General features: G+C 41.3%; 1 protein-coding gene across 1 annotated transcript in view; it reads left to right on the top strand.

Moving 5' to 3' along the window:
* Nucleotides 1-367: 367 nt before the first annotated feature.
* vopp1b (VOPP1 WW domain binding protein b) overlaps nt 368-11,084 on the top strand; it is a 30,151-nt gene continuing 19,434 nt past the window's right edge. The window contains exon 1 of the mRNA XM_061064584.1: nt 368-663. Within this exon, the coding sequence (XP_060920567.1) occupies nt 613-663 (51 nt within the window). The 5' untranslated portion in view covers nt 368-612. The remainder of the gene's footprint in view (nt 664-11,084) is intronic.

The following is an 11,084-nucleotide window of genomic DNA, read 5'->3' as shown; positions in this document are numbered from 1 at the left end:
TGTATAGGCAATAACTATTTAATGAGTAGGCTAACAAATACGACCTGCTTCACCTAAGTTGGCTTAAACAAAGCCCAGTTATAGGCTTATTCAATTAACTCTTAGAATCAGTGTAATAGCATAAAACAACAACCAATAGGTTACAACAATAACAACACTTTCGGATGCTGGAGTTGTTAAAAAAAAACACAACATGCTTCAGTCAGAATGCTAACACATGTAAGAATCAAACAAAAGAGTAAATGTATTCATATATTTGCGCTTTTACTTAACAATGGAAATGGGAATTCCTCCTGAGTGTAATAAAAAGTGTGTGCGTGCGGTAGGAGGAGGGAGGGAGGGGGGGAGGTCGGAAAGGGGCGGGGAATAAACCAACATCACAGGCTAATGCAGTTTCCCACCATGCCATTAATCTCCGTCTGTGGACCGTCTGATCGTCACCCAGGTTGCCTTCATCCGTCCTGTCACCCTTAGGACTGCGTGTCGGACCTGATCTCTGGGTGTCCCCGGTAACGGTATGAAATCGACACACTGAGAAAGGAGCATCTCCCTCCTTGTCCTTTTTCTCCTCCAGAAGCGGAGCACGGCTCTCCTTCTCCTACCGGCGGAGATATGAGGAATCGACTGGCCGATTTAGCCTTGACATTCTGGCTATTTCTAGAGGTGAGAGATACCTTCCATTTTTATTATCACGAGGTATAAATAGAGCTTTGATGGACAGGCGCGTCTGGCTGACTGCAAAGTGCTCATCTGTGAGTGTATTTATGACGCAAAGACAATAAGTCGTTATGTTGTAATGGTTTATGGCTCTGACAGCGGGCTGCCTGTGATGTCGCTCTGATAGGCTACGTGCTGCTTTGCTTTGTTTTGAGAGCGTTGTTCGCCAAACCCCATCCAAAACTACTAGAAGTCAATATCCCGTTGCTTGACTCCACAATTATACACATTTTAAATAAGAAATGGATGTTTTTATCGTATGGATGCCATCTTTTGGTAACTTCGGCATGCAAGTGACACACATGGAAACACTTAATGTCGGTAAATCTGAACTTTTAGGTTGGCTGATGCCGTTTCCATCCACATTCTCTGTAAATAACATGAGAAAGATAAGACATAGGGGTGATGCTGATTGGATCATATAGAAGCCCAAAGTCGACTGAAGACAAAAACAATATATATATTTTTTTAAATGATGAACCCCCCCCCCCCCCCCCCCCCAAAAAAATGATCTGGTTAGATGCTCTACGAAAACAGGGGACGCAACAACGCTACTGGATCTACCTGCGATTGTTTCATCCTTTGTCCTTGTGCCCAGACTCCCACAACAACTCAGTGGGTTACTGGGCCTGTAGGACAACACAATCAAAGGGATAGCTGTAGGCCTACAGAAGGCAAGGAGACTGAAGCCAAAGGTAGGAAGTACCTACCTTTCTTTTTCTTTATTCATTGATCGAGTTAGGAAGCCAAAGGCTGGAAAGCCAATTTAGTGGCACCACAATCTACCCATTTTCTCAACATGTGCACCTTTAAAATGAGCAGTAACATGTTCAGCCATAGGCATGTTTGCTATATGTTGTATGAGATTAGATTGACGGATCATTTAGGGACAATAAAAAACAGTTCCAAGTTTATAGTTTACAGGCCTCTGAAGGTAGCACAAAGCGGTCACAATCCCCACTCTTCCTGCCAGTCCAGTACCGCTGACACTCATGTCTATTCATGTATTATTAACTCTGATCATTACTATTTTATTTCATTCAGCTGACTTAGTGAGCACATCCATTTTGAATGTGAGCATGCAGCCTAGAGGGAGTGAAGCCCTTAGACCACATCTTGGTGCTGCTGTGTTCACTTTGATAAGTGCTTCTGACAAACCTCTCTATGTTTAGATTAAGACTGATGATGTCTTGTTTCCGAGCTTTGAACATCGCAGAGAGAAGACTCTATGAGGAAATACGCTCAAAACGTATCTGCAAAATGTCTAAGGAAGCTGTTTAAGTTTCAAAATGTCAGGGATGTTGAGATTGTGATCATACAATCACACAGATCATTTGGATTAGGATAGCTTTTTGAGGGTATTCTTTGTAATCAAAAGTTCTGCTAAGTCTTGCGAAAACTGATAAGAAGCCCATTCTTCATGTCTACTGTGCACACCAACAAGCAGCTTTAGATTCATATCATCATAATGAAGTGTCACGCCTTGGAGCTACACGTTTTATTGTCTCCTTTTTGAGATTTGTCTGTGACAATTTTTGCATGGTGAGTAAGAGCGCTTAAAACTGGTCTCATTGATGATCTGAGGGCCCAAACCCATGTTGGGTATTGGTTACTGATTTTAGCTTGGCTGTAAACAGTGATATGAGGGTCCATGATAGTTGCTTCTAGGCATGTCGGGTTATTTGTTGTTTAGGACAGAGCTGTTTGAATGCCCAAAGCCCCCCGTGCATCTTCACACTACACACAAGCGTAAAGGTGCCCTGTAGAGTTTTCTTGTAACCGATCAATATTTAACAGTGTTGTGACATGAGCAGAATGTTGCGCTCCTCATCAGGTTGTTAATATTACCAAACTCCCAGAAGGGCATAGTTTCACTCTTTGAAAAATAACAGTGTGGAACTCATTTTTATTTTGTGCCTTTGAGATAAGATAAAATATTTCTCAGGGATATATAGGGCCCGACCGATATTTGATTTTTGGGGCCGATACCGATGTAAAGGAAAGAAAACATCCCACACCGATATATTGGCCGATATCTGTCTAAGATCTATTTTCAGTCTGTAAAGATTAATATAGATAAACAAGTTCATTGTGTTGATCCCTCAAATGCAGTTATGAAAAAAAACACTCATGGAAAAAAATGTATAATGAAGACAAGATGGTCACTCGACTGGAAAGTAACTGAGCATGTACGTGCATCACCGCTCGGCACTCTGGAGAGTGATGACGCTTGTTGTAATCTATATAGCTCACTCTGCTGGTGAAAGAGAACTGCTAATGTATGAAACTCAAATGGAATACTATTTGACTGGTGAATAAATCTCGTAGCCAATACAATAGTCACTGGGTAAGCTCATTTTTCGGCGGATATTATCGGCTGGCTGATTACGGTAACAGTGTGATCGCTGTTTTTAAGTGATTCAATACATACAGTACATTAGCTGATTGGAAAGCAACACACTAAAAGACAGTCTGGTATACTTGATCAATATCACACAAGAGGAAGTGATGTTGTATACTGAATATCGGCACTGTTAATGTTAATTGATGGTATTCATAAACCACGGTTGAGTTGGAGTGAAACACAGCTCCTGTGATCCTTCTTCCTGCATTTCCCTCTGTCCTACTTTCCGAGGCCAACACTGTCTCGGCTGATGGCTGTTCATCATGCGTCTGGTATTTGCTCGAGGTTTCTGCCTCTTAAAAAGACGTTTTTTCTTGCCACTGTAACTTTGCTAAATGTTGCTAAGTGCTCATGATGGATTAATGTTGGGTGTTTATAGATAACATAACAATGAGTAAGGTCTTGTACCTGCTTTTTTAAAGTGTCTTGAGGTAACATTTGTTATGAATTGGTGCTAGACAAATATAGATTGATTGATTGATTGATTGATTGTGGTGTCAGCACTCAGAATGCCTATTGTGCTTTTAGACAGAGTATGAATTAACTGTGTAAAGTAAGACAAAATAACATTTTACATACAACAAAAAAGAAAAGGACAGAAATAGTTTTATTAATAAAAAAACAAATACATACATAGAGATTGCATAAACACATGGGCAACTCCAGTGAAACTGCAACATGCACAAATGCAGCCTCCTAATGTCTGGAGCTGTAATGCTGATCTTCCCCACTGACAGTCAGATGGGCAGTTAGAGCTAGAGCTGTGACATACAGCTCATAGAGATTATTGAAGTAGGGTAACTAATGCCCACTGATTCACTGAAGCTTGGATATAGATGTCAAAAGCACACTCCTTATCTGAGTCATAATTCAGTCAATCATAAAGAAGGACAGAATCATTTTGGATCCAGTGAGACTGGGGCACTTAGATGACTTGTAGTTTTTTTTGCGGGGTTTTATAAGATAGAATTATCTTGTTTTTCAGTCTGTTTCAGTGCCAAAGAAATGTTGCGACAGTTGTTTGGATATCTATAGGTGAATTGTGAAGAGGAACTGCTGATAGTTAGTTTCAATTGTGACAGAGGGGCTCCAGTTAGAGCCCAATAGAGATGACTCACTGAATCCGTGGCAATGTTATACCAACATTAAATCTTGACGCATTATCGGAACTTTAATGTAAAAATGCAATGTTGACTCTGAAAAGAAGAGCTGCAAACACCAATGGAGGATGGTCTGACTCTGGAAACCTCTGATTTAGTGACATTTAGTTAGTGCTGTTGGCTGCTTTTTTTCTGTCCTCTAAAGATATTATCAAACACCTTGTTGCTACAAAGATTCATTTTTGTATTATCAGTACATTCCAGTTTCAAAAGCCTCTCTTATGCTTTTGTCGGCTCCCCCTGAACACAACAAAGAGAAGCCGCGATGTAGTTTTGACCTGTTAGGGCCACCGTATTCCTCCTTGTGCTAGAGCATGCTCTTTGTGTGCAGTCATCCAGTTAATAAACCGATTCCCAGGCTTGCATGGATGTCTCTGCTGTGCCTATAATTAAAAAATAATTGCATTATCACGCAGCCATACGATCAAGGTTTGCTCTCTGCTGTTTGTGTCCTCTCCGTACAGGCTTTGAAACGAGGAAATAACCAATAGCCTATGCAAATCACATTTTGTATTGTAGAAATTGATTTTCTCCAAATAGTGAAAAGGTGATGAGAAATCCGGTTTTATTCCAGAAGTAAGGAAACCTTAGTGAAAAAAAAAATCATGTAAGCATTTTAAAGAATGCTAATTATGAGAGCTCTAGTTTGAAATCTAACCTTCCTCTTCAATCTGTCATGTGTCTGACTCCATTTGTCTGGAGTAAGATTGTTGGATTTTCAAATGTGATATTCTTTATATAATAATTCACATTCAAACATCTTGACAAACTGAGGTCAGTCCAGTGGTGAGCTCTAACATGGGACAGGGAGATCAGAGAGAGGGGGGAGATGTGACATGACAGAAGAAGAATGGGTGGATGCATGGGTTAACTGCTGTTGTTTTTTTTTGTACGTGTTCAGCAGAAGAGGACTACCTTGTGTTTTAGAGAGAATAATAAATTAGCCTCGACAGGAGACACAGTCAGGGAAACTTCAAACCCCATTCCAGTTGGTTCTTCACTTTGCTTGCATTTTTGAACAGGAAATGGGGTCTTGCTTAATCGTCCAACATAATCCATTACCATGGTGACCAGATTGCTGTCTTAGTGATCCATGGTCCTAATCGGGGCAGCACAAAATTACATTTTCATCAGTATAAGGATAGAACTGCACATCTATTTCCCAGAACAGGTGTGTGGGAAAGGAACAAGTCCAACAAAAATTGCAAGCAAACTCTAACACAAGTGCAATTAATTAGCAAAAAAAACATTGCCAGCCAATAAACATACTTCTTGCAAGTTAGGTGGAGTGCCGGAGTCAGCATTATAGAGCTACAATCATGGAATACATACATGGAAACAAACTTCCTATATCACAATGGGTAAGAAAAAAAAGTTGTATGTTTACTCGTAAATCCAACCTATCAGATGGAAGCTTGAATACATTGTCCAAAAAGCTATCATTCAACAACACTTTTGTTGTCCCCAAATGATTGCCAATAAATCTGAGGTTAGCTTGATGGCTAAGGAAGGATAGAAGAGCAGGGAACATGTGGTTGATGAAGACCTTAAGGTGAAAACAAAGCCTCTCTCTACTCGATAAACCAAAATAATCATAATCGATAAATCGATAATACAAAAAAATCAATGCCTTTATTTTCACTGCATGGTCATATGGACCTTAAAAACACACGTCAACATCTTTGGGCATTGAGCCTTCATCAGGGAGTCAAACAGATGAAAAGGGACACTAAGCCTTTCAAAGTGGTACTCCACAAAATGGAATTTTCCACTTGAAGCTAGACTTGTGGCCTACAGAGGTTGTGTACCCCTAAAAACTCTTACTTTGGGTTTAAGACAGGACAACTTTTTACAGACAGAGGAACAGAGTCAAACATGTTGGAACAGTCGGATGACAAAGGATCTGTATGAGGCTATTACACTCATTTCAACATTTATTTAATGCATGTCAGATCGTCATTGCAATATTGAACTAACCTTTAATAAAGAATCTCAGATTTCTCCTCATATCAAACAGGCCTAGTCAGTTTAACATGTTTAGGTGGTTAACTTTGACAGTACAGAGGCAGATTTCGTGCTGATTATTTGCTCCTAGAACCCCGCTGTTGACCCTGCTGCAACTCACGATTAGGCTTGTGGATATAAGCGTTGACAGGTGTTAAACCACCCCTCGCTCTTCTCCTGCTTCCTCCCTATCCTGTCCCTGCCCGAACCCACCAAGGCTTCATCCCCCTTGAAAACCAACTCTGGGTCAGAGCCATTAAAAATCACCTTGGTACAATATTTGTAGTCACCTACAAGACCTTTGTTGGTCCTTGCCGTTTCATTGCCTCTTCTCCAGCCTAATTGGTCATTCTGCCACCTTCTTTGGCCAGTTTTCTCCTCTAGGTTCCTTGCAGGCCCCCCCTTGCACAAGGCTTGAAAAACATCAAAGTCCTTTTTGCAGTACAAAATTGTGCAGAAACAGAAGCTTCCCAGTGTTCTCAGCGTCGTATCTGGGTATGAACTGAGCTAACTAGCTTACTATAGTGAGTAGTGTTAAAGCTATCAGGGAAAAGTAAACAGTTCTGTTCGTTAGTCAAGGGAAAACTCAGAAATATTAAATGATTGTCCTCATAGAGCAAACCATTGTGTTTTGTGCAGTCGCAGACACACTTTCACAACAGCAGAGGTGTTTGGGTGTTCACAGTCGGCAGTCGCCTCCAGCAGATCAAGATGTTTAAGTGAACGTGTGAATCACTAATTTGAAAGTGAAGCTGACACAGGCTCGGGGAAAAATAACAGCTACATACCACCTTTGTCAGACCACCATAGTTTAGAGCCAGGCATAAAAGAAAACGTCTGCTTGGAAACAGTCAGAGAGTACAGAGCTTGCAAGAGATCTGAAAGCTGTTTATGTCAGATTGGAGACCTGATATTGCATGAGGTGAAAGGGACAGGTCCATGCTCTAAAAATAACAGAAGGTTTGCTACGTAGTTTGGCCCACACAATTGATCCACTCATCAACACAGTCAGCAGTTAGAGCCGCAGCAGTGGCTGTGACACAAAGAGGTAATTAAAGCAGAAAGGCTACAGTAAGCTACTTTAAAACCCTCGACGTCCGATTGCTGCAATTTGTGTCAAAAACTTAACTCCGCATCCGAGTTCTTCAGTATCAAAATAAATCTGTCATAGTTCTGTAAAGCCATAGACTGCAAACCCTAACGCTCTGGAAACAGGCGTACTGTACTTGACAAAGAAAGAAGTCTGCAGGGAGGTGTAAAATATCTAAATGCAAACAAAGTGTGGTTGCCATCAGCCTGAGGCAATACCATTGAGCCAATTTCTCCGCCCCCAATTCATGATCAAAAAGTGGATTGTTTTTTTAATTTTGGCATGACAATGTTTTTTCATTTGAAGAGAACAAGCCTCCATTCCCTTCAATATGAAAACTAATGAGTGCTTTGTATTTAATAATGGCAGCTCTATGCTTTGTCTATACTGCAAACACAATGAAATGTAATACATCTCTCTACCGTCTCTTGTGATTAGATCGTAATGTAGCATAGGAAATTGATCTCAATATGAAAAACAATCGAGTTATTTCAGACATTTATTAATAGCTGAGTAAATGAATGCATAATGAAATACATATTACACTGTTATTTGTTTTTGATTGTTTTAAAAATTCTGTACATTGTTCAAATTATTTAGTGTTTTATTTATTAAGCCATCCTTCCATTACCCATATACCGCTCATCCCGTTCATGGTTGCAGTTGGCTGTTAACCTGCAGCTGTCATTGGGCGAGGGGCATGGTACAGCCTGGACTGGTCGACAGTCAATCACAGGGCTGACATGCAGAGAAAAACAACCAGACTCACTCACATTCATCCATTTTTATTAAAGTAAAACCTTTGACAAGATCAGGTGCAAATACTATATTGAAAGCAGAATTAGGCACCAGGATGTCACCTTTGGTTTGTGGCAGTTTTGAAGACTTGAGTTGCTAACTTTGAGTTAAATGTTGCCATAGAAGTGGCCGTAGAGGAGTCAGGGAGTCGGTCGTCTCTCAACTGGATGGTTGGTGGTTCTATCCCCGGCTCCTGTTGATGTGTCCTTGGGTAAGACACTGAACCCTAAGTTGCTCGGCGTATGAATGTATTAGTTAATGACAGACACTTTAGTCAGCAGCCTCTGTCATCACTGTGTGATTGTGATGTGGTGTAAAAAGCACTTTTAGTAGTCAGACGACTAGAAAAGCTATGAAAGCCAAAGTCCAATTACCGTGTACCATTTATTTCAGCTGTCTATTCGGGCATTTTAACACAGGGGCCTATGTGGTTTGACTTTATTTTTGGGCAGCTTCCAGTGGCCATTTAAGGAACTGCAGTTTTTGGCATTCTGGTAATGGTTCCTTTTAACGTCTGTGATTAAAAAAAGTTGTCCACTGTAATTTTTGCGTCACTGTTCTTATGTGTAATGTACATTTTGACACAGTATACAGATACAGATTTCACTATCTCTGACAAAAGGGAAACAGCCTAGCAACTGCCACTAATACAGAGCCTGAAGGCAGAGCAGTAGATTAACATGTGTACGTGCACGCTGTACATGACACGAGGAGTACAGGCTTCCTCCAGCTCTGTTTCCTCCTAATTGTTGTTTCCACTTCAGGCCAAACACACACTGACAATCAAATGATGCTTGTGGGTCTGTTGCTGCTTACTAATGGCAGAGGTAGTTGTGCGGTCAGCAGAGATCAATAAGACAGGAGGCAGAGAGAGAGAGAGAGAGAGAGAGCGAGCGAGAGAGAGGGGGGAGGATGGATGGGAAAGAGAGGAAAGGAAGAAAGGGATGAATTATAGAGGAGTGGAGGAAGTGAAGGAGAATGTTAGAAGCGGGTATTTGCAGATAAAGTTAAACAAATAAAATAAAACATGATAAGGATTTTTTAGTGTCTGCTTTTTTTTTTTTTTTTTTTTTTTACAGTTTTGCAAAGATGTTTCCTGCTGATTCCAAGTCAGCAACAGTGTCTTTATAAAACCACAATGCTTTAAGGTTCATTCCTTACAGGTTGAAACACCGTTTGGACCAGACTGAGAGATTAGACGGCCATGATATCTAGGATAATAAGGAGACACTCTCGTTTTTCTTCCACTGTACAACATGATGAGAGTCTCCAATAGGAAAGATTTAAAGTCTGTTCAGTTATGTCCCCTTATTTACTTGGAGCTCCTTTATTGACCTGTCTACTTTTACATTTTCATGTACATTATCCTACAGCTTCAGAGACTAACGGATCCTCATCACCTTACACACACACACACACACACACACACACACACACACACGCACACACGCACACACGCACGCACGCTTTAAAAGCCTTAATGGGTGGTGTAAAACCTTTTGAACTATTCATCCCCCCGAACGTCCTCCAGCCAAAACCCATCTGAGCTGCTTTTAAAGCAGGGAAACACGTTCTCTGGTTATGTAACGGTCATTTTTGTCCCGCGGGAGCACAGAGGGACATTTTTCCTCCGCTGTCAGTGCTTTCACTGAGTTCCAATTAGGAGGAAGACAATGAACAGAGCTGGATAGTGACCATAGATCGGAGAGCGTTGGAAACTGGATAACAATTAGCTCCAACAAATGTAGACCGACAGCCTACATTCTATGATTGTAAAACCAAAGCTTTCTCATTGTAGTTTTTGTTGCATTGCTATTTCAGCACTATATTGTTTGAATTCTACACGAGTGTTGAAGTTTTCCTCTGCTTTGTCACTTGCACTGTAAATGAAGTGCAAATGAAAGAGTCCTCATTTATCTCGCCCCCACACTCATATCCATTCTGCCAGAGGTGACATTGTTATTAACTGAGCCATATGAAGGCTAATTCTGGCTTGACTATTGAGTGATAAGAGGCCGAAAGCTATTCGATTTTGAGGAGAATTAAGAAGGAAGCTCAAGGGTGGAAATAGGCTTCCAGAGGCTGTGCTGGTCAAAGGATAGGATTCAATGTCACTGAGAGAAACAGAGTAAAACAGCAGACAGAGAAAGAGGACAAAGTTCATTTCAAAACGAGGGTGTACCCTGGGTTGGCTTTCACCCGTTGGCCCGCTTTCTGTTGGACAGACAGGCGCCAAACACCGTCAGGTTAGCTTGTGCTCGCTTACTTATAATTTCGGCATTACAACATCATTATTTTACCTGCAATGGGCGTGTGCTTTTGGTGGCGATGAGCCCAGGGGGAGGAACCCGATTTGGATGTTGTTTTACAAGCTGCAAGGACTATATGCTATGCTGCTACTCTACCTTTAACAGTCACTAACAAGGACAGAGTAAATGCAACCAGATAACTTTCAGAACCTGGCAACACCAAGCCCGGTGAGAAGCAGTAAAAAGGAGGTTGTGTGTGCTGGCACAGCAACAAAGGTCCTAACTCCAGCTGTTCTCTATTTTGTCATTTAAGAAAAATGAGAAGAGAGACAAAAGATGGAGTCACCAGCCTCACGAGTCCTCACATAAAAGTTTTTCCAAATCTTGTTATTTTCCACCAGTGACCACAGAAAACAAATGGAGTTGATTTATACGGTCTCAGTGAGAAAGGATGGGATGCTCTGCTGCAGTTCTACTTTGTTAACATCTCCCCTGCCGTCTTTCTCTCGGCCCCTCTCCCTGTGCGTGCGTGTGTGTGTGTGTGTGTGTTCCTGGCATTTCCTCTCTGCCCAAGTGTCACAGTATGGCCCCATCCTCCCCCGGTAGCCTGACAAATAACCTATTGTGTTGCCATGTTGCAAACCAGCGAAACAGCTCGACCT

Source organism: Labrus mixtus, chromosome 19, assembly GCF_963584025.1.
Source record: "Labrus mixtus chromosome 19, fLabMix1.1, whole genome shotgun sequence".
NCBI classification, from domain to species: Eukaryota; Metazoa; Chordata; class Actinopteri; order Labriformes; family Labridae; genus Labrus; species Labrus mixtus.
Note: the sequence above shows the minus strand (reverse complement) of the source record. Positions and strands in the feature narration are given on the sequence as shown.